Genomic DNA, 24,310 nt, shown 5'->3' on the forward strand with positions numbered 1-24,310 from the left:
TTTTTGGGCCTTCCTCTGACACTGCGTAGTATATAGGTAATGGATGGCATGACGCTTGCCCCCAGTGATGTACTGGGCCGTACGCACTACCCTCTGTAGCGCCTTACGGTCGGATGCAGAGCAGTTGCCATACCAGGCGGTGATGCAACCGGTCAGGATGCTCTCGATGGTGCAGCTGTATAACTTTTTGAGGATCTGGGGACCCATGCCAAATCTTTTCAGTCTCCTGAGGGGGGAAAGGTGTTGTCGTGCCCTCTTCATGACTGTCTTGGTGTGTTTGGACTATGATTGTTTGTTGGTGATGTGGACACCAAGGAACTTTAAACTCATGACCCACTCCACTGTAGCCCCGCCGATGTTAATGGAGTCCTTCTTTGCTGATGTGAAGAAGAAACGGAATGAAAGAGAGTCCAGCGAGGACAGGGAGGGAAAAAAAGTTGCCCATATTTTCAAGACCTGAGCTACTTTATTTATTTATTTTATTTATGAAATGTACTAGTTTATTTAGTCCATTTAATATATTTGTTTAGGCTTGGCCTATTTAGTAGGCTATTTTGCAGCATAAAGCTGAGTGACTCACTCATTCGTGGCTTTGGATAATAATAAATAGGTACCAACATGTCAAGGGGTGCTGAAGGTGGGTGTGGTGCATGAATCAAGCGCAGGACGCAGAAGCTCAGTCCAAAAGACTTTAGTGCAATATTCACGCAGAAAATCAGCACAATAAGCCCGAAGGCGAAATAACGGCGCACACAGGCGTCAAACAAACGGCGCACTAACATGTGCGAAAAACCTCTCCAAAACACTGGAGGGAAGTACGTAGCTCCAACACAAAACAGAAGAGCAATCACACACAAAGACAAACACACACAACGAGAACTAAATAGGACACTAACGAGGACTAACAAGACACAGGTGTACAACATCAAGACAAAACCAAACGAACATGAAACATAGATCGGTGGCAGCTAGTACTCCGGGGACGACGACCGCGAAGCCTGCCCGAACCAGGAGGAGGAGCAGCCTCGGCGAAACCGTGACAGTACCCCCTTGACGCGCGGCTCCAGCCGTGCGCGACTCGGCCTCGGGGGCGACCAGGAGGACGCGGAGCAGGGCGCGCGGGATGGTCCCGGTGGAACTCCGACAGGAGAGATGGGTCTAGGATGTCCCTCCGCGGCACCCAGCACCGCTCTTCCGGGCCGTACCCCTCCCACTCCACGAGATACTGGAGACCCCCATCCGGCGTCTTGAGTCCAAGATGGACCGAACGGTGTACGCCGGAGCCCCCTCGATGTCCAGTGGGGGCGGAGGAGTCTCCCTATCTCATTGTCCTGGAGTGGACCAGCTACCACCGGCCTGAGAAGAGACACATGGAACAGGGGATTAATATTCTTATACTCAACAGGTAGATGTAACCTATAACACACCTCGTTCAATCTTCTCAGGACTTTAAAGGGCCCCACAAACCGCCGACCCAGCTTCCGGCAGGGCAGGCGGAGGGGTAGGTTTCTGGTAGAGCGCCAGACTCGATCTCCGGGTGCGTACACCGGCCCCTCACTGCGGTGGAGATCGGCGCTCGCCTTGTGACGAAGGACGGCCCGCTGCAGGTGGACGTGGGCAGCGTTCACGTCTCTTCCGAGCGCCTCATCCAATCATCCACCGCAGGGGCCTCGATCTGGCTCTGCTGCCAAGGTGCCAGAACCGGCTGGTAACCTAACACACATTGGAAGGGGGTTAGGTTGGTAGAGGAGTGGCGGAGAGAGTTCTGGGCCATCTCGGCCCAGGGAATGTACCGTGCCCACTCCTCCGGCCAGCCCTGGCAATACGACCTCAGAAACCTACCCACATCCTGGTTGACACGTTCTACCTGCCCGTTACTCTCCGGGTGGTACCCTGAGGTAAGGCTAACCGAGACCCCCAACCGCTCCATGAACGCTCTCCAAACACGGGAGGTAAACTGGGGGCCTCGATCAGACACTATATCCTCGGGTACCCCGTAATGCCGGAAGACGTGGGTAAATAGGGCCTCAGCGGTCTGTAGGGCAGTAGGAAGACCCGACATAGGGAGAAGACGACAGGCCTTAGAGAACCGGTCCACAACGACCAGGATGGTGGTATTCCCCTGAGAGAGGGGAAGGTCTGTCACAAAATCCACCAAGAGGTGGGACAATGGTCGTTGTGGAACGGGCAGGGGTTGTAACTTACCCCTGGGCAGATGTCGGGGCGCCTTACACTGGGCGCACACCGAGCAGGAGGAGACATAAACCCTCACATCCCTAGCCAAAGTGGGCCACCAGTATTTAGTGCTAAGGCAATGCACTGTCCGGCCAATACCCGGATGTCCAGAGGAGGGTGACGTGTGAGCCCAGTAAATGAGTCGATCCCGAATCTCGAGCGGAACGTACTTCCGACCCTCAGGACACTGTGGAGGGCTGGGGTCGGTACGCAACGCTCGCTCGATTTCGGCATCGACCTCCCACACCACCGGTGCCACAAGGCAAGACTCCGGTAGTATGGGAGTAGGCTCAACGGACCTCTCCTCCGTGTCATACCGCCGGGACAGCGCATCTGCCTTACCATTCTGGGACCCAGGGATGTACGTGATTTTAAATACGAACCTGGTGAGAAACATACTCCATCGAGCCTGGCAAGGGTTCAGTCTCCTCGCTGCCCGGATGTACTCCAGGTTCCGATGGTCAGTCAAAATGAGGAAAGGGTGTTGAGCCCCCTCAAGCCAATGCCTCCACACCTTAAGGGCTTGAACTACAGCTAACAGCTCCCTGTCCCCAACGTCATAGTTACGCTCCGCCGGGCTGAGATTTTTTGAGTAAAAAGCACAGGGGCGGAGTTTAGGTGGCGTGCCGGACCGTTGAGAGAGAACGGCCCCTATACCAGCCTCTGACGCGTCTACCTCAACCTGAAAGGGTAATGCGGGATCCGGATGCGCCAGCACCAGAGCCGACGTAAACAGGTCCTTCAGTCTCCTAAAGGCCCTGTCCGCATCAGCTGACCACTGCAGGCGCACGGACCCCCTTTCAGAAGGGACGTGATGGGAGCTGCCACCTGTCCAAAACCCCGGATAAACCTCCGGTAGTAATTCGCAAAGCCCAAGAACTGCTGCACCTCTTTTACAGTGGTTGGCGTTTGCCAATTACGCACAGCGGACACACGATCCACCTCCATTCTCACCCCTGACGCGGACAACCGATAACCCAAAAAGGAGACCGACTCCTGGAAAAACAGACATTTCTCTGCCTTGACATATAGGTCGTGATCCAACAGCCTCCTCAATACACGACGCACCAGGGTTATATGCTCGGCTCGGGTAGACGAGTACACCAGAATGTCATCAATGTACACGACCACCCCTTGTCCCTGCATATCCCGGAAAATGTAATCTACGAAGGATTGGAAGACTGATGGAGCATTCATCAACCCATATGGCATGACGAGATATTCGAAATGACCTGACGTGGTACTAAACGCTGTCTTCCATTCGTCGCCCTCCCTAATGCGCACCAAGTTATACGCGCTCCTGAGATCCAATTTTGTGAAAAACCGCGCTCCATGCAATGACTCTGTCATGGTCGCAATCAGAGGGAGTGCATAACTGTATTTCACAGTAATCTGATTGAGACCACGGTAATCAATGCACGGGCGCAACCCTCCATCTTTCTTCTTCACAAAAAAGAAGCTTGAGGAGGCGGGAGAAGTGGAGGGCCGAATGTATCCCTGTCTCAAAGATTCGGCTATGTAAGTCTCCATAGCTTTTCTCTCCTCTTGAGACAAAGGATACACGTGGCTCCGTGGGAGCGCTGCTCCTGCCTGGAGATCAATCGCACAATCCCCCTGTCTATGAGGAGGCAACTGCGTCGCCCTAGTTTTACTAAACACGAGAGCTAAATCCCCATATTCAGGCGGAATGTGCAGTACGGGCACTTGGTTTGGACTTTCCACCGAAGTCGCCGAACAGACCACCCATCGAGAGCCCTCTGTTGCCACGAAATAGCAGGGTTATGGGTGCTTAACCAGGGAATTCCCAGCACCACTGGGTACGCAGGAGAGTCGATCAGATACAGCTGTATAGTCTCTTCATGACCCCCCTGCGCACACATCCTAAGTGGTGCTGTGATCTCCCTAATCAACCCCGACCCCAACGGGCGGCTATCTAAGGCATGAACGGGAAAAGGTTTGTCAACAGGTAGGAGAGGGATCCCTAAATCTAAACAAAACTTCCGATCAACAAAATTCCCAGCTGAGCCTGAATCTACTAGCGCCTTATGCTGGGAATGAGGTGCAACCTGTGGAAAACACACAGGTATACAAAAGTGCGCAACAGAAAGCTCTGGGTAAGTGGGACGTCTACTCACCTGGGAGGCCCCCCAGTGCGTGGCCTGTTGTCTTCTCCCCCGGAGAACCCTCCCCAGCACCTGGCCGCAGTGTGCCCTCCACGACCGCACTTGGTGCAGGAGACAGGCCCCCTCGGGCTCCTCCTCCTCCTTTCTCTAGCACCCGGCACCCCCGAGCTCCATAGGGCTCGGCTCGGAGGTGCCGGAGGGCGGAATGGACGGACCCCCTCGGGACGTCCACGGGTGGCCAGCAGGGTGTCCAGACGGATGGACATATCGACCAACTGGTCGAAGGTGAGATGGGTATCCCTGCAGGCCAACTCACGTTGAGCGTCCTCCCGTAGGCTACATCGAAAATGGTCGATGAGGGCCCGTTCATTCCACCCTGCGTCCGCCGCTAGAGTCCGGAACTCTAGAGCAAACGCCTGTGCGCTCCTCCTCCCCTGTCTCAGGTGGACTAGACGCTCCCCCGCCGCTTTGCCCTCAGGTGGATGGTCGAACACGGCCTTGAAGCGGCGGGAGAACTCGGCGTAGGAGATGGTGTTGGCGTCCATCTTCCTCCACTCGGCGTTAGCCCACTCCAACGCCTTGCCCGTGAGACAGGAGATGAGGCGGAAACGCTCTCGTGTCCCGAGGGCACCGGGTGTACAGTGGCCAGGTAGAGCTCCACCTGCAGGAGGAACCCCTGACACCCGGCAGCTGTTCCGTCATACGCCCTCGGGAGCGAGAGCCGAATCCCCCTGGGTTCCGGACCTGGGACTGGTGGACCGGCCGATGGGGTTGGCAGGGTAGGTGGAGGTGTGGGTACCCCGCTGGTCTCCCATCGGTGCAGGGTGTTGATGACGTCCTGTAGAGCGGTCCCCAGTTGTCGTATCTGGTCATCTTGGCCGCGAACATGCTCCTCGAGCGACTCAGGCGTAACTGCAGATCCTGCTGATTCCATCTTGGTGTGTGATTCTGTCAAGGGGTGCTGAAGGTGGGTGTGGTGCATGAATCAAGCGCAGGACGCAGAAGCTCAGTCCAAAAGACTTTAGTGCAATATTCACGTAGAAAATCAGCACAATAAGCCCGAAGGCGAAATAACGGCGCACACAGGCGTCAAACAAACGGCGCACTAACATGTGCGAAAAACCTCTCCAAAACACTGGAGGGAAGTACGTAGCTCCAACACAAAACAGAAGAGCAATCACACACAAAGACAAACACACAACAAGAACTAAATAGGACACTAACGAGGACTAACAAGACACAGGTGTACAACATCAAGACAAAACCAAACGAACATGAAACATAGATCGGTGGCAGCTAGTACTCCGGTGACGACGACCGCCGAAGCCTGCCCGAACCAGGAGGAGGAGCAGCCTCGGCCGAAACCGTGACACAACATCCTTTCTGATCGTCGTTAATAAAGTGTATGTGTGTGTGTATGTGTTCAATTATTTGTGACATTGTGGTTACAATGAAGAATGGAAACGAAATAAATCAAATCCTATTCATAATGAATAATCAGATGCGTGTTGCAAGCATGTCATGTTTCCTTTTTTAAATTTGTTTGTAAGATTTTTTTTTTGACAATACAGAACATACACATACATCACACCTGCCCAGACCCCTATCTCACTCTCCGCCACATTACATTTAACAGATGCTCTTATCCAGAGAGACTTACAGTAGTGTGTGCATAGATTTTCATACTGGTACCCCGTGGGAATCGAACCCACAACCCTGGCGTTGCAAGCACCATGCTCTACCAACTGAGCTACACAGGGCCTCAAACTGCACTGTTTTGTTTCTCTCCATCACCCACGCACTTTCAACATTTGGATAATAAACCATTTAAAGGCTGACATTGGTTGATTTTCAGTTTTTAAGTATTCGTTTTTTCAAGATGATTGACGAGAAAAGTATCATCCAACCCATAGGGTATCTCACTGCACCCTTATATGTCATGTCTTGAAATATGCATACAGACGGATTAAAAGTGAATTTCCATTGTAATACTTCTGACAGCCAACTTTCTTTTTCCACAATGCAATGGTGCACATTGACAACTTAAATTGCTTTAAAGAGCCTTCTAATATTAGACAAGTAATACATATACTAAAACAATAACTTTAAAAACAGTCCATTCATCAGTGGATTTCTTCAAATTGCTGTGCAGGAAAAGGATGTCATCCACCGTGCCTGGTCGCAGGCTCATTGCTGGCTTCTCTCAGAAACCACAAATCCATCTGTAGGTGACGCTTTATCCTTTGAAACCAAACAATTACCAGGTTGACTGTAGGCCTCTTGAAGCGATAGAGGAAATCAATAAGATCCACAAGTATTCTTTCACAATAGCTGGCCTTATGTTATCTGCAGTTTTGAGCTGCAGTGTCCCACTCCATGGTGGATAACACCCACTCTTCGTTTATGTAATTTACATTTTAGTCATTTAGCAGACGCTCTTATCCAGAGCGACTTACAGTTAGTGAGTGCATACATTATTATTATTATTTTAATATTTTTATTTTTTCATACTGGCCCCTCGTGGGAATCGAACCCACAACCCTGGGCCAATTGTGCGCCGCCCCATGGGTCTCCCGGTCACGGCCGGCTACGACAGAGCCTGGATTCAAACCAGGATCTCTAGTGGCACAGCTAGCACTGCGATGCAGTGCCTTAGACCACTGCGCCACTCGGGAGGTAAGGGTACAGTCCATGTAATGGGCTGTAAGGTACAAGTATCCTATTTTTCTAAAATCATCAGTCCAGATGTCAAGTGTAATTGCGCCATTGTATTTACCCAAGTTCTCTCTCAACTCCGTGACCACCTGCCAGCTGATATTTTTTGCAGGACTCTAGTGCGAGAGTAGAGAGACTCTCGAACTGAAACATTCACAACTCCATTAATTTACAAAAGGAGAGTCTAATAGCTTGGCTAGGTGTGAAAAGATCCACCAATTTGTGCCACAGTTTAGACTACTAATAGATGCTGCGGTCAGTCAGAGTTGAGTCCTATTGTAAAGTGTAGCCTAATGGCCAAAAAGAGCAAACTTGCAATATATTTGAGGCTTAAGTCCTCTAAAGTTTTACATTTCTAACTCAATATCACAGACCTGATTTGCCCTAACGAAAAATGCATCAACCCCTACAAATATATCAATTTATTATAATCACATAATAATTCAAAGAAATTAGCTGTAGCAAGAGGAGAGAGACTGCATATGCTAAAGACAATCAGAAAGAATGTGTCTTTAACCCTGCATTATAATATAACTTGTTTTGAACAAAAGCCAGGAATGAGTGAGTCACTCAGCCCTATGCTTCTGTTCCTGCTTCTGTTGCCTATTTGAGTGTTTGTTTAATATCCTACTGATTCTGTGATCACCAAGCCTCATGCAACTGCAAAATTTAGAACAATTTAGAACAATAATGTAAGAATTGCTCTTCCTCTGTCCCGTGCGCACATTCAAAGAAATACACTTCTTTTTGTTTCTACTTTGTCAGAAGAAGCTATAACTGGACTGTAGCCTATTACTTACTAAAACTGTTGTTACACTGTAAGGTTTTTATTCTAAGAGAAACTAAAATGTTATGTTATATTCCATTATATTCTTAAAATATATTGGTTGACTGAATATATGCAAGTGATGTCTGCTAAATTAACAAGTTGAAGGCTGTTAAGACACCTGAGTGGCGCAGTGCTAACTGTGCCACTAGAGATCCTGGTTCGAATCCAGGCTCTGTCGCAGCCGGCCGCGACCGGGAGACTCATGGGCGGCGCACAATTGGCCCAGCGTCGTCCAGGGTAGGGGAGGGAATGGCCGGCAGGGATGTAGCTCAGTTGATAGAGCATGGCGTTTGCAACGCCAGGGTTGTGGGTTCGATTCCCACGGGGGGCCAGTATAAAAAAATAAAATAATGTATTCACTAACTGTAAGTCGCTCTGGATAAGAGCGTCTGCTAAATGACTAAAATGTAAATGTAAAGGCGAAGCCATAAAGCCTTGGCTACTAAGCACAGATAAATACAACTCTAAAAAAGGTTTAACATATTTTCCAGACCTGAGCTATTTAATGTATGTGTTTTATTTATTACATTTACTTGTGGAATGTTACCGAATAGATAACAACAATAGAAAGAATAATCTGGTGGCATTGGTAGAGAGTCAGGCTGAGAATGGAGTGAAAGTGCACTGTACTTGTAGTCTCCCGAGTGGCGCAGTGGTCTAAGGCACTGCATCGCAGTGCTAACTGTGCCACTAGAGATCCTGGTTCGAATCCAGGCTCTGTCGTAGCCGGCCGAGACCGGGAGACCCATGGGGCGGCGCAGAATTGGCCCAGGATCGTCCAGGGTAGGGGAGGGAATGGCCGGCAGGGATGTAGCTCAGTTGGTAGAGCATGGCGTTTGCAATGCCAGGGTTGTGGGTTCAATTCCCATAGGTGGCCAGTATGAAAAATAAAAAAATAATGTATGCACTCACTAACTGTAAGTCGCTCTGGATAAGAGCGTCTGCTAAATGACGTAAATGTACTGTAAGTACCCAACAAGGCTGTGGGCCAGGTGTAAATGGTTTAGCAGCCTTTCTAATAAATTGGAATACAAAAGAAGCCATCCACCCTTGATGGGCTATCAGCAGGACAATACACTCTTGCAGAGTTTCAGGACTTTACATTTATTAATGGACGTTTGCGAGGCATGTCACTTCACCCATCTCTTTGCATAGCCCACCACATGCACTGTTTTCTAACCACATCTGGATGGATCCATAACGAATTACTATGGGAATAAATATCACTGAATGACAGAAATATTAGAATAAAGTAGGCTAATGCAATTGAAGGCAACATTGTTGCTTACTGAAACACCCAAAGTTATCCCATTGTTATAATAGGATTTGAAACAATAGCTCACGTGTGGTCAACTATTTCAGCACCGTTTCACGCTGAAAGAGAGACCACCTGTAAAACATTTTGTGTTGTTTGGCAAAACTAGGTTAATTAAAAACATTGGAATATGCTCTTTCGGATAGGGTATAGCAATCAAAACGTCTAGCCTGCATGTAAGTAAGCAAGCACCAACAAGCTTCATAAAGATGCCCTCAAAGATTCCCTCTGGTGTTCAAACTAGCATTAATGGCAACAATGGCTGACTGTAAAATACTATGACGTCATGCACTCCAACGGTCCATAACATCGCGCAGCATCCCGCAAGCTGTGCTGCGGTATGATGCAACTTTTAAAGAGGACCCACTGTACTATACTACACACTGTGGTGTCCCTCGATCATGTAGTGCTAAATGTAGTATTTTGTAGTACACTGTAGAGTACACTACATGTTGTATTATCCCTCGATCATACGTAGTACTTACACTACCGTTCAAAAGTTTGGGGTCACTTAGAAATGTCCTTGTTTTTGAAAGAAAAGCAAATTTTTTTGTCCATTAAAATAACATCAAATTGATCAGAAATACAGTGTAGCTCAGTTGGTAGAGCATGGTGCTTTCAACATTTACATTACGCCAGGGTTGTGGGTTCGATTCCCACGGGGGGCCAGTATGAAAATGTATGCACTCACTAACTGTAAGTCGCTCTGGATAAGAGTGTCTGCTAAATGACTAAAATGTAAATGTCAAAATGAAACGGCAGAATTTTAATGGAATAGGCATACAGAGGACATTTATCAGAAACCATCAGTCCTGTGGTCCAATGGCACGTTGTGTTTGCTAATCCAAGTTTAGCATTTTAAAAGGCTAATTGATCATTAGAAAACCCTTTTGCAATTATGTTAGCACAGCTGAAAACTGTTGTGCTGATTAAAGAAGCAATAAAACTGGCCTTCTTGAGACTAGTTGAGTATCTGGAGCATCAGCAATTGTAGGTTCGATTACAGGATCAAAATGGCCAGAAACAAATAACTTTCTTCTGAAACTCGTCAGTCTATTCTTGTTCTGAGAAATGAAGGCTATTCCATGCGAGAAATTGGCAAGAAACTGAAGATCTCGTACAACGCTGTGTACTACTCCTTTCACAGAACAGCGCAAACTGGCTCTAACCAGAATAGAAAGAGGAGTGGGAGGCCACAACTGAGCAAGAGGACAAATACATTAGAGTGTCTAGTTTGAGAAACAGACGCATCACATGTCCTCAACCCATATCTAACCCTAATTGTAACCATAAGCCTAAAATATACTTTTTCCTTGTGGGGACTGGCGAAATGTCCCCATTTGCCCAAATGTTCCTTGTTTTAATATCCTTGTGAGGCCTTCTGGTCCCCACAAGGATAGTAAAACCAAAAACACACACACACTCTCACACACTCTCACACACACTCTCACACACACACACACACACACACACACACACACACACACACACACACACACACACACACACACACACACACACACACACACACACACACACACACACACACACACACACACACACACACACACACATACATACACACACACTACACCTGGGCTTACCTCTGGCCTAATATGCTATCTCTAATCTACATATATATATACACTGTCTCTAGTCATAAGCTATTTCTAGTCACCGATCAGGCTCTGCCAGGATCAATATGACCATCTGCCTGTCAGGATATTATGATTTATATAAGAATGTGCATTAATTTGAATGAAACCCTGAAAATGGAGACTGTTCATTGTTGTCTGTTCATCTGTAAAACATGTACACACTCTACAGGCCAAAACTGCAAAGCCAGCCAAGACCAACGTTCTCCCATGACATACATACCACAGATCGCTTTCCAGGGTTTTTCACTATTTTCCTCAATCGCATTTTCCTGATCCTGACGTTCGCCTTCAAATTGTTCATTTTCCCTGTTGTTCAGAAAGAGAGGGGATGAGGTTACAAAACACAGACAGGTTTGTGCGGTTGCCTAGCGATGGGGACCGAGCGGAGCAGGGTAGGAGCAGGGTAGGAGTGTCGACAGACAGAGCTCCTTATCGTTCAGACAGAAGGCACCTTTGGTAATGTTCCATTGCCAGCAGCAGTAGATGTTGGCACTGTAGTAGATGAGTGACCTGTGTATCAGCGCTGTAGATCCTATTCCTGGATGGTATGGTGGTCTGCCAACCTGACATAATAAATCAGGCACACCTCAAAATTCAAAGATGATCAGACCTGGGTCGTATTCATTTGGCACCAAACAAAATAAAATGGACTGAAACAGAGAGGGATCTTTCTGCTTGTTTTCCTTTTCTGTAGCAAAATATTTTGCTACGTTTTGAACTGATGTGCACTTACGAATATGACCCTGATCTGCTGAATGTGTACAGTACAGTGTGTATCTGTTGGCTGTTCTTGTTCTCCTTGTTCTCCTCTGGCTGTTCTTGGCCTCTGATGGGATGATTAAGTGGTTGTCTGCTTTTGCTTTACGACTGCATCGGAGCTGTCATGATGAAGCCTATGATATAATAAGGGTAATTATCTGTACCTCTCCACCCTACCTACCCTTTTTCTGGTGCTGAAAGATCAGCCAACTCTCAGACAGGGGCTGTTTGGGCTACCATGTACATGTATACCAGTGGCGGTTGGTGCCGTTTAAGATTAGGGAGGATTTATTTTTTTCTATGAGCATGGCCTTATTTCTATTACAGCATATTGGATGACTGTCATTCATATTCCATTCACCCAGCTCAATGTAACATCAATAGGTTTAGGCTACTACATGATACTCGAATTTGCCCTATACCCATCATGAGGTTTCTACAACCTAGCCTACAAATTAACATTTATATCGTAGATGCACAGGTCGAGAGACAAATTGGAGTAATCAATGTGTGACACAAACATTCAATACCGCATTGCACACTCTTGCCTGCGTCTAGCTGATCTAGAGTGTAATCATTAGTCCAAACAGTTGCAAAACGCGGAGCAGGTTGAGCCGAATGGCGACGGTGGATATCCCTCACTGGGACCCAGCACCGCTCTTCCGGACCGTACCCCTCCCACTCCACGAGGTGCTGAAGGCCCCCCACCCGATGCCTCAAATCCAGGATGGGACGGACGGAGTACGCCGGGGCCCCCTTGATGTCCAGAGGGGGCGGAGGGACCTCCTGCACCTCAGACTCCTGGAGCGGACCAGCCACCACCTGCCTGAGGAGAGACACATGGAACCAGGGGTTAATACGATAATCTGGCGGGAGTAATAACCTATAGGTAACCTCGTTTATTCTCCTCAGGACTTTGAACGGCCCCACAAACCCGGGCTCAGCTTCCGGCAGGGCAGGCGGAGGGGCATATTCCGGGTCGAGAGCCAGACCTGATCACCCGGTGCAAAGACCGGGGCCTCACTGCCAAAACCGGCTGATAAACTAAAACACATTGAAATGGCGTTAGGTTAGTGGAGGAGTGGCGGAGAGAGTTCTGGGCATATTCGGCCCATGGCAAGAACACCGACCACTCCCCCGGCCGGTCCTGGCAGTATGACCGCAGGAACCTACCCACAGACACTATATCCTCTGGTACCCCGTAGTGCTGGAAGACGTGAGTAAACAGGGCCTCCGCAGTCTGCAGGGCTTTGGGGAGACCGGGCAGAGGAAGGAGGCGGCAGGCTTTTGAAAAGCGGTCCACAATGACCAGGATGGTGGTGTTACCCTAAGAGAGGGGAAGATCAGTAAGGAAGTCAACAGCCAACAGCTCCTGATCACCAACGTTGTAGTTCTGCTATGCCGGGCTGAGCTTCTTGGAAAAGAAGTCACAGGGGCGGAGCTTGGACAGCGCCTATCCCTATCTCCCTCCATCTCTACACCTGAAGTGGTAATGCGGTATCCGAGGAAGGAGACGGACTGTTGGAAAAACAGACACTTTTCTGGCTTGGCATAAATGTCATGTTTCAACAGTCGGCCCAGCACTTTGCGAACCAGGGACACATGCTCGGCGCACGTAGCGGAATACACCAGAATGTTATCGATGTAGACCACTACACTGCGACCAAGCAGTGTAGTGTAAACGAAACACCTCGTTTACAAAGGACTGGAATACGGGGGGGTGAAACGGGCAGGCCCTTTCCAGGACATCCTCTAGAAGCCTGCAGGTTGTCCAACCGGATGGCCATATCTACCAGTTGATTGAAAGACAACGTGCTGTCCCGGCAGGCTAGCTCCCTTCGGACATCCTTTCGCAGGTGGCACCGGAAGTTAGAAGGAGGTTAGAGAGGCTAACACAACATCTGGAAAACCTTTTTTCTTTCTTAGTGTATTCCATCTCTGATGCCCTATAGAACCCCTGGTATGGAAGAATAGATGACACAGCAGCCAGAGCAAGTCAGAGCAAACCTCCATCCAACATCAAGAGCTCTCATATAAAGAAAGGAGGGAACACATCTTTCACTCACTCAATTCATTAAAGTATGAAACAATCCCCCATCCATGTTGAGTTTGATGAGATACGGAGGTTCCCAGAACTCTGTGTTAATTAGGAGTTTGGAGATCACACAGATGCATCCCATGGCACCATATTTTATATTTAGTGCACTATATATAGTAGGGAATATGATGGCATTTGGGACGCACCCCATCTCTCCGTTGGGCACTATTTATTTGAGAGTTTGAAGAGGCAAGCCACAGGGCACTCACCCCCACCCCCAAACCCCTCTAGTAAATAACAAACACAGCAAGAGGGGAAACTACTTTATGTTTGCTGTAAAACGGTTTTAGGATTTAGACTTCTGAATTATATGCACTGTTTGTTTCCTCAACAGGAAGATTATGTATAATGTAACATTTACATTTCATTCTACAGCCAAAGGTTTCAGTTAGAAAATATTGAATCACTGGACACAGACATCAATTCAACGTCTATTCCACATTGGTTCAACGTAATTTCATTGAAATGAAGTGGAAACAACGTTGATTCAACTAGTGTGTACCCAGTGGGTACCCTTGTGATAAACAATAGGCTGAATGCTTCTAGACTGGCTCCAGTCTGTAGTAGGGAAATGACAGAGACAGAGAGTGTTCATAGTGTATGTGTCATGGAAGAGAGGAGAAAGTGGAGTAGGTGTTGGGCAAGGGGGGAGGAGATGGAGGAGCAAGGGAGATGAAGAAGGAGGAGAGGAGAAGGAGGAGGCAGCCCTGCTTTGTTTCTATCGCTCTGTCCCTCAGCAATGTTAGCCTGTCATCAGTGCCCTGAGCCCCAGAGCGCTTTAACTTATAATTATGCTCTTTGAGACTGTAATTTAGGCACCGAGGATAAATCACATACAGTAAATGCAAAGCGATGCTGAGATGTCAACTAGTGCTACGTCAGTGCCTTAACCTTTCTTTCCCCCTGTCCCTCTCTTTTTCCCACTCCCTCCACCTCTCACACCCAACCATACCTGTGTCTTGGAGTTCCAAAGGTAGGCTGAGTGGTGGGTTTGTAGGATAGCCAAATCAAATCAAATTGTATTTGTCACGTATACAGTTTACAGCCAGTATAAAATGTGCATCAAACTGCTTGTGTGCCAGCTCCCTCAACAATGCAATACATTAAACAGTCCACATGTCCCTTACCAGTACTCTTTTTTCATTCAAGCTTTATTCAGACATAGTAGATATTACAAGAGGATGCAGATGAGGAGAGAAAGTTAGAAGGGTCGACTGAACCCTGATCTCCAGCGGGGAGTCACATATGGAGACTGGGAAGTGTTACCACTCAGCCACAGCTCTGCACCAGACCAGTGTTTTATGGGGAATAATATCCTATAGGAGACAGTAGAGCTCTCTGAAAGCTATTAGCTAGTTGGGAAGGCTGGGATGTGATGGAAGGGAACCACTGACCCCCTACTCATACACCCACAGTCTCAGAGAATCCCCAAGCGGGACTGTCGCCCCAACTCAACCCCCCTCTCATGCTGTAAAATGGCTTATTGTTGCATTAGTGTGGTTCTTCTTTGTTCCCATATACATGAAGTAATTCTTCCTGTGTTAGGGAATGTCCCCGCTATGTTATGGCCTATGATTCAGTGCGCTGTAGGTCTCGTCTTCCTCCCCCTCATATAAATCAATTGAACCTCTGAGATTCTCCACTAAATGTTACCATCTTCTGCTTTCAACTGTGGTTTAGGGAGAGTTTTCTTGCTCCAGAGCATGTAATCCATGTGGGTTCTGTGGCTTCCCTCCTCCTCGAACCCCCATCCACGTTCCTAGGGTCGACCAGACAGAACCATGCATGTCTGAAAACAGTGGGGATTCCCTTACATCTGATCCTGAGCCTCCTTGTCTTCCCCTCAGCTCTGGCTTGGAGTTTGTTAGGGGATTCACTCAAGTGGAGACACTTGGTTGTCCATGAAACCGCCGTTTCAATTGTTGTGCCAATGGATGTCCATAATCAGATGTTTACTTTCACCCTCAATCTAACTTGGTAAGCCTTGGTTAGAGTGAGTCATGTTGTAGACACAGGCTTCATTCAGGGTTTAGAACACATGTATTGCATGAGATCCCATGTATTTTAGGTGTACATTGTTGGACATGGTTGAGGTTTTGGTTTTTGTGTCCCTCATCGAGCAAACATTAACACTCGCACACAGAGACACAAATACACATGCTTAAATGCGTGCACACACACACACACACACACACACACACACAGTTGGAGACGTGTTTACATAGAGAAGTTGGGCAGAATCAGAATCTGTAAAGCAAGTAGAGCAGGGCTAAGGTGTGCTATAATATGAGTGTGTGGGTGACTGATATTCTGAGTGTAGGAAGGTTGTTTCACCAATTCGGTGTCTTTTGAGATGTGTAACTTCTTATAAAAAATATAAAAAATAATGATTTCACCTAATTTGAACATTCTGTCAAAAAGAGCACATACATGTTCAACTTAATATATCTCAAGAGGTTAAGTGAAAAATGACTATAGTAAGTGCCTATTAAGTGCCAAATAAAGTAACAGGGTTGACGATTTCATCTTACATTTGCCATACTACCAACTTGTGTGCAACAGGGAGGGGCAATTGAATGCAAGCTTCACAAAAAAAAATGTACTTGTTAAAACATTTCTAGCCTGTCTATCTATGGGTAACATGGTTGATGTGTTATGCTCGACCCACTCAGTTTTCCACCACAAAAAAAACAACAGAAAATGGCCAGAAGTAGTAGAACCAGCTCACCTGCTTTTATACTGTGATTTGAATATTAGATGTTTCTTTAAGGGACATATTAAAATGAGAGTTCAGTTCACATAACAAGGTTGCCCTTAAAATAAGGGCCAGGTTTTTTTCTTCTTCCTTAAAACAAATCAATAATCACATGAAATAAATAATAATCTTCAGAAATGACTTTGCCAAAGCAACAAAATAACAAGTGCTTTACAATGATGGTGAAAACCTAATGTTTGTGGTTAAGTGGGTTAAAATCTTCCTTGAAGTCACAGAGGGTGCACGGACGCACATGTTAAAATGCTGAATTTTGGTACTTCAGCAAATTAATATAAAAAAATCTGATTTATTGAATTATCCATGTGGTCTATATTAAAGGGCACTTCATTTAATATAACATATTTTTAAATTCAATATTGGTGCACAATTTCTACTTAAAATATTTGTAAAAGGCACTAATTTCGTGGAACAACCCAGGATTAGAGCTATACATTGCCCTGTCTAAAATGTGTGCCAGTGTGTGGGTGTGTATCCGGTAGGTGTGTGGGACTGTGGGTGTGACTGCTTTGAGTTGGACCAGCCTCTCCTCACCGTGAGTGTGTGTTGCTGGGGATATTGTGAATCCACTGGGAGCAGAGAGCCCCATGTCTCATGCAGTCATGCACTACCATGTTGGATGGTATTTGGTTCTTGGATGCCTGCTACTAGATTTACTTGGAGCTTGTGTGGAGGGACAAAGGATACCAAAGTCAAAGAGGAAAGAGGTAGGGCCTCACCTGGACTTTGAACAACTCCCCTCTGGGTACAGGTATAGGGCACCAGCCGGCAGGAAAAACAGAACTAGACAATCATTTGTGCCAGGTGTGATATCCCTCCTAAATAGCTCGGGCTAATGTTCCTATCGACCTAGTAAGGCCAGCAGGCTAGTCTCTTTTATTGGGATGTAACTGTTATGAATTTTGTTGTCTACAGTATTTAAATGCCACTTTAAACGTGTACATGATACTGCAACAACATTTCCCCATGGGGACAATAAAGTCAGTAAAGTAAAGTAAAAACATCAAAATGTTTCTATTGGGTTGGTGTAGAGTGATAATGCGCTATTGATGTAGATTTATTCATGGGGTCCTTAAGCGCACTTTAGTAGGTCCTCAATATGGCAAGACGACCATAGATGTTTATGTCCTAGATAGGATATGTTTAGTCACTTTGGTATGTGAGAGAAATACCCACATACTGAACACATTAGACCACAGGGCCAGAGATGTTTATGTCCTAGATAGGATATGTTCAGTCACTTTGGTATGTGAGAGAAATGCCCACATACTGAATGCATTAACATAACTGTTACAGAGGGCTTGATAATGCTTTAGTTGAGTTCAGTTTCATGTAAATGACTGTGCAACGGGACAGCTTGATGATAGGTGTCTTTAAGAGTGTGTTTAATGTTTGTGTGTTATTAACACACTCTGAATGTTGCTTGTGGTTTTGAGGTTTTAAATCTAAGAGGTTCAGGGCGGTTTTTGTTGTTTAGATCAGAAGAACAGTCATCAGTGAGCTGTATTAACCTAAATTACCCCTTTGGTTGAGTTAAGGTTCAACATTACAACACTAAGTACTGGGGAGATTTGTTAAACCTTGGCAGGTTCTGTTTCATTGCACTATGCACTATCCAATGAAAATGGCAAGTAGGCCTATGTTGAGTGAAATTGAATTGTGATACAATGTGAAAATCCCAGTCATTTTGTACACAGTGCAATGTTAAAAGGAGGAAAACATCATATTGAAAAAGTACGATTACAGCAATCCTCTGATTCTGAAGTTGTACTTGAGGCTGTTTCAATTGGTTGGAGTTGGGAGTAAGAGCTGGCCTGTACTCTGAAAGATCTCTCCTACTGGGAAGTGGAAATGTTGGCCTACAGTATACTGTTACTCTTCCACTCAATATTTCAATCCATGTTGTTCATCCTCTTTGATCATGTCTGTACAGTAAGTCTGTCCAGTGTCCTCTAGCCTCAAAGCTGACAGCGTTTCTTTGTTCTTTTTGTAATGTACTTTTTCTTTCTGCTCTATATTCATACATAATATAGCATTGTTTTCAACAACCATATTCTTATTGCTATTTCCATTACATTTTCCTTGCTATTGTTTTCTGGTTTCCAATTTGTGTCAATTAAATGTTTTTCAATATTTACTTATCAGAGAAGTCCAAAGCATTGTGGTGTTTTTCTTTCAAGCCACATTTTCTACCTCCTGCTGCAAGACCCAGCCAGTTTAAGATTGCCTACATACATACCTGTGTCTGGGATAGATTTACCGACCTAACTTCTTGTTTGGGCCTTTGTGTGGGCATGCGTGTGTGTGTGTGTGGATAGCACCTACGCCTGGAGCAGTTGTGTGAGTGGGTTTGGCCTCCATAGATCTCTCAGGATGGCCTGTAGAGTGGAGTGCTGTCAGCCCCAGAGACATGGAGGCTACCAGAACAGACTGAGACTGGAGCTGACGGAGGGCTATCACCCCAATTAGAAATAACCATTCGTCTCTATCCCAGGTGTGCCACTCTAAAGATCTGACATCTATGATGATTCGTAGGAATTTCCCATTTTCTCCCTGAAATCCACTGAGAGTAGAAGAAATCAAATGATGGAGAACACAGGAGGCTGCTGAGGGGAGGACAGCTCATAATAATGGCTGGAATGGAGCGAATGGAATGGCATCAACCACATGGAAAACATGTTTGATTTGTTCGATACCGTTCCAAATATTCCGTTCCAGCCATTACTATGAGCCCGTCCTCCCCAATTAAGGTGCCACTCGCTGCCGGTGATGGAGAAGTGCCAGGTGGGCACAGCTGGGTCAACAAAAAGCATATCAAACTAACAGGAAGAGTCATTTGTTGTATTGTGACATGCAGCCCAGACCTCAGACGCATTCATTCTATGTTGTCAACATCCTCTCAAAGTGATGGGTCCTATGTAAACTGTTTGTGTTATGGCTGTTAGTGCCATGCTCTGAGCCTACAGCCATACAAACATGCTATATAACTGTCACTCACCTGTACATCTGGCCCTCTCCACCCTACACCTATTCCTCTGTTTGTGCTGAGTTCACATTTCCTCATTGTTTCTCAGCACGCTGGTTGAAAGCGCTACTGTTGATGACACATACAGTGCCTGCTTGAGCCTGTTGCTGCAGAGGCCCCTGGGTGAAGGGAGCACATAGGGCATCTTGTCTTGGCACTGAACATGTAAATGAGATGTATTGAATTACCTATGAAGGTTTTTGGAATGGGGTTTAATAGATCCATCATAAGGAGGTACTGAAAAACATCACTTAGAGATTGCCAAGACCTTGCTGGATCATAATGGAAAGCATCATTGTGCTGTCTGCCCCCTAGTGGGGTACAGAGTATTACTACAGCAGCTCAGTGCCCCTGGCTCCTGTCTGACTTGGCTGTGTGTGTGTGTGTGTGTGTGTGTGTGTGTGTGTGTGCGTGTGTGTGTACTGTAATGGTACCCCAAGTAAGCGTAGTCTACCAGGGCGTAGGTCAGAGGGATATCAGGCAGACTGTACAGTAGATAAGCTGGAGGGCCGGCAGGCGGCAGCTGCCAGGGGCAGATCCAGTGTCGGCTTATCGGAGAGAAGTCCACGCGGGCCGGGCAGAGGGAGAAAGGACCTTTGTTTCCAGCAGGGGAGCACCCCGTACCAGCCCACCTCAGCCCCTCACTTGCTGGCCCCCCACAGCCTCCCTTGGATTGTGTAGTATGAGTAGAATGTAGGTTACTGTACACTGAAAGTATGGGACCAACCAGGTTCAGAGAAATCCTCCAAGACACAAAACAACTCTTAACAACAACCCTACAGTACCTTCACACCTAATACCCTATCTGCCTCACCCTCTCCCCACCTCCCCCAGTCCACACACGCACACACACATACATACATACACACACACACACACACGCAGGCTGCTGCTCCCCACATGCCTCCCAGGCCAGCTTAACTTTACTGCTCCCCGCTGTGGCGGCCCGTCAGGGTCATCAAACAGAATGTACAACAGAATTTACAACCCAAGCAGGCCCCTCTCTGCTCCACTTTCCCCTAGGCCCAACACCCTCTCCTGGGCTAGCGATGTGCCCTGGGAGGGAGGGGAATGGAACTTCAGGTTGTTGTGGACGTGTTTTATTGGAGGAGTTTTAACTTTGACCTCTGAGGGCAGTTACAGGTAGTTAGATGGTACACAGTTTTTATTTTATTTATTTTTATTTTTTATTTATTTAGCAGACACTCTTATCCAGAGCGACTTACAGTTATTTTTTTATTTTTCATACTGGCCCACCGTGGGAATCGAACCCACAACCCTGGCGTTGCAAACGCCATGCTCTACAGTTCTAAAGAGGTGATGTTTTTTTACTGTGGTGGTTGAGTGAGGAGGGTGTAGACATATAGGGGAGTCAATGGGGCACTACGTTAGTCTACAGGTAGTACTGCAGTTCAGTGTGCTGTCAACTCTAGCTTTGGGATTGTTTTACAGTTGGCTTAGTTCCCTGTTGGTAAGAAACAAGACCAATACAGATTGATAGATAGGTCAATAATGTGTATTGTATTCTTAAATAGTTTTTTTTCCAAGTAATTCTTTCCACAGCTCACCACAACAACAACAAGAAATAAACTCTGAGAAATATGTCATCTAACCTATGATCTCATTTACTGATATTCAGCACCACAATACATTCATTGTGTTTGTGTTGTGTCTCCATAGGATGTGTTTGGGCAGAGTGGGAGTCGGCGTGGGGATGGGACATGGGGTCCCCGCCAGAAAGGCTCGGTGGGACGAGGGGACGTCTTTTTGGTGGACGAGGACACAGACCTGGCTGATCCAAACCTCCAGGGGGGACATCTCAACCCTCAGTGGAAACCCAGCAGGCAGGGCCCCAAAGACAGCCACGAGGGCAAGCCTGAGCCCTCCTCCAAACTCCTGGAGGAGAACATCACCACGGACAAGAAGACGAAAGACTCCGGAGGGAGGGGCGTCGGCCTGTTTCCCGCAAAACCCTCGGAGGACATCATTATTGATTTGGACGCTGGGTCTTTCCCGAAGAAGCCCTCTGTGGAGTTTCCCCGCGTCGTTAAGACTCAGATAGAGACCCCCCTGGACCCGGAGCACCCAGACTCTAACCTGCTGAGAGAGGAGGTGGAGGGGCCTCAGACCCCTTCTCGGACTGCACTCGCCCCCACCTCAGAGCCCCCTGCCCCACCTTTGGAGGCTGTGACTGAGGAGCGGAGACCAACCACACACATCCCCACCCAGCCTGACCCAAACCCTGACCGGGCTAATACTGTGGAACGAGGACCAGAACGCCCAGGCACAGTGACCATCGTACACAGGGAAGGGGACCTGGTTCTGGGCTCTGATGGCCAGATGTATAGGCTCCAGAGAGGGCCCCCAGGCAGAATGGGGCCCCCAGGAAAGGATGTAAGTGTCTTCTTCATCTTCCTCAAATTTTTCGCTGTGCCAGTGCTCATGTGTCATGTTGTGTAACGTTTAATGGTCATGTTTATGGAGGGTGATGCTTACTGCTTTGGACAGTTCATTAGTAGCATTGATGCTAGAGAAGAGATGGTTGTCTTGCTGTTATGTAAACAAGAGAACAAACCTAACATAATAAGAAGAAGAAGAAGAAGAAGAAGAAGAAGAATAAGAATAACTTTATTTGTATAGCGCTTTTCAATACAAGTAACAAAGTTCATAAAAGAATGTGTGGAGCATTACGAATGAGAAAATCTATTCTGTGTTTGGCCATTAGGTTCTGCATCAGTCTGAATATAATCAACAGCCTTGATCGACCCTGATGTCTTTCATGTTCTTATCCTCACATTAGCTACTCCACAGCTCCAAATGGCACCACAAGTGTCAACGCCTTCATCACTGCATTAGTCGCGGCAATCATATCAACGAGCCTCTTTGATTGGTGGAGGGGGCGTGAAGCCCTTAGGGCCGCCAGAACCAGACCCAGATGATACCCAGATGGAGCAACATCTGGCCCACAGTTTGGCCCTGGTCCTGGAGCCTCAGCCTGGCTCTCTGGCTGCTGTAAAAGCCTGGGATCACTCGGCACCATTACTGTGATTTATCCCGGCTGTAGAGAACATGAAGGAAGATGTCCTGCTGGCCAGGAGTAAAAGGCTCTGTAGTGGAGAAGGCTGCAGTAATTAAGCCCCCTCTCATGTAAAGCAAGGCTATGGTCTTATGGTCTAGATGTCCTGGCGATAGCACTGTATGTCAGGCCTGTGGAAGGTGTGTGTGTGTTTGTGACTGTTAGGTGAGGCTGGTCTGGCTATAGCCGCTGACACCACTAGAAAGGACATGGACGTATTTGAGGAATTTCTGTGTCCTTGTTGCATGTAAATCTTCCGTGATAACGGAGCTTTACCAACTCATGCTGACATGATGTGACATATACACTGAGTGTACTAAACATTAGGAACACCTGCTCTTTCCATGACACGTAGTCCCGTGTAGCTCAGTTGGTAGAGCATGGCGTTTGCAACGCCAGCGTTGTGGGTTCGTTTCCCACGGGGGACCAGTATGAAAAAAAAGGAAGGGGAGGAGACAGCTTAAATAAGGATTTTAAAGTCTTGAGACAATTGAAACATGGATTGTGTATGGGTGCCATTCAGAGGGTGAATGGGCAAGACAAAAATGTTTGTGTCACGATCGTCTTGACGAGAAGTAGACCAATACGCAGCGTGTTGAGCGAACATGATTGACTTTATTACCGTCAGTGATAATAAGCACACTAAACAAAAACAATAAACGACTCGTGAAGTCCACGGTGACAAAGACCGACAAGGAACAAAAACCCACAAACACAAGGTGAAACACAGACAGTTAAATATGGCTCCCAATCAGAGACAACCAGCCGACAGCTGACACTCGTTGCCTCTGATTGGGAGTCACACAGGCAAACATAGAAATAACCACCCTAGAACACCCAAACAAAGAAACAGAACACATAGAATGAACACACCCTGGCTCAACATATAGAGTCCCAGAGCCAGGGTGTGACAGTACCCCCCCCTAAAGGCGCGGACTGCGACCGCGCCTAAACACGAGCAAAACAGGGGAGGGCCGGGTGGGCATACCTCCTCGGCGGCGGTTCTGGCTCCGGCCTTGACCACCACCCTTCCATAATTCCCCCGTAGCGCCCCTGGTCCGGTCTGACCCCGCTGGCTGGATCTGGACTGGACATTGACGGAGCGGATTGCTTACGCTCCGTTGTGGAGCAGCTGACCGGTCTTACCAGGCTGACGACTCGCACCCGGGCTTGGTGCGAGTAGCAGGAAGCGGGCTGAACCAGGCTGACGACTCGCACCCCTGGCTTGGTGCGAGTGGCAGGAACGGGCTGGACCAGGCTGACGACGCACACCGTAGGCTTGGTGCGTGGAGCAGGGACAGGCCGGACAGGGCTGGCGACGCACCCCGTAGGCTTGGTGCGTGGAGCAGGGACAGGCCGGGCTGGGCTGGCGACGCACACCGTAGGCTTGGTGCGTGGAGCAGGGACAGGCCGGACAGGGCTGGCGACGCACACCGTAGGCTTGGTGCGTGGAGCAGGGACAGGCCGGACAGGGCTGGCGACGCACACCGTAGGCTTGGTGCGTGGAGCAGGAACAGGCCGGGCAGGGCTGACGACGCACACCGTAGGCTTGGTGCGTGGAGCAGGGACAGGCCGGACAGGGCTGGCGACGCACACCGTAGGTTTGGTGCGTGGAGCAGGAACAGGCCGGGCAGGGCTGACGACGCACACCGTAGGCTTGGTGCGTGGAGCAGGGACAGGCCGGACAGGGCTGGCGACGCACAC

The 24,310-nt window shown here is 47.7% G+C and overlaps 1 protein-coding gene across 1 annotated transcript in view; it reads left to right on the forward strand.

Annotated features, from left to right (window-relative positions):
* Positions 1-24,310, forward strand: part of LOC121583498 (collagen alpha-1(I) chain-like) — a 79,653-nt gene that overhangs the window by 19,421 nt on the left and 35,922 nt on the right. The window contains exon 5 of the mRNA XM_045213249.1: positions 21,211-21,924. Coding sequence (XP_045069184.1) covers positions 21,211-21,924 — 714 coding nt within the window. The remainder of the gene's footprint in view (positions 1-21,210; positions 21,925-24,310) is intronic.

Source organism: Coregonus clupeaformis, unplaced genomic scaffold (assembly GCF_020615455.1).
Source record: "Coregonus clupeaformis isolate EN_2021a unplaced genomic scaffold, ASM2061545v1 scaf0094, whole genome shotgun sequence".
Classification (NCBI taxonomy): Eukaryota; Metazoa; Chordata; class Actinopteri; order Salmoniformes; family Salmonidae; genus Coregonus; species Coregonus clupeaformis.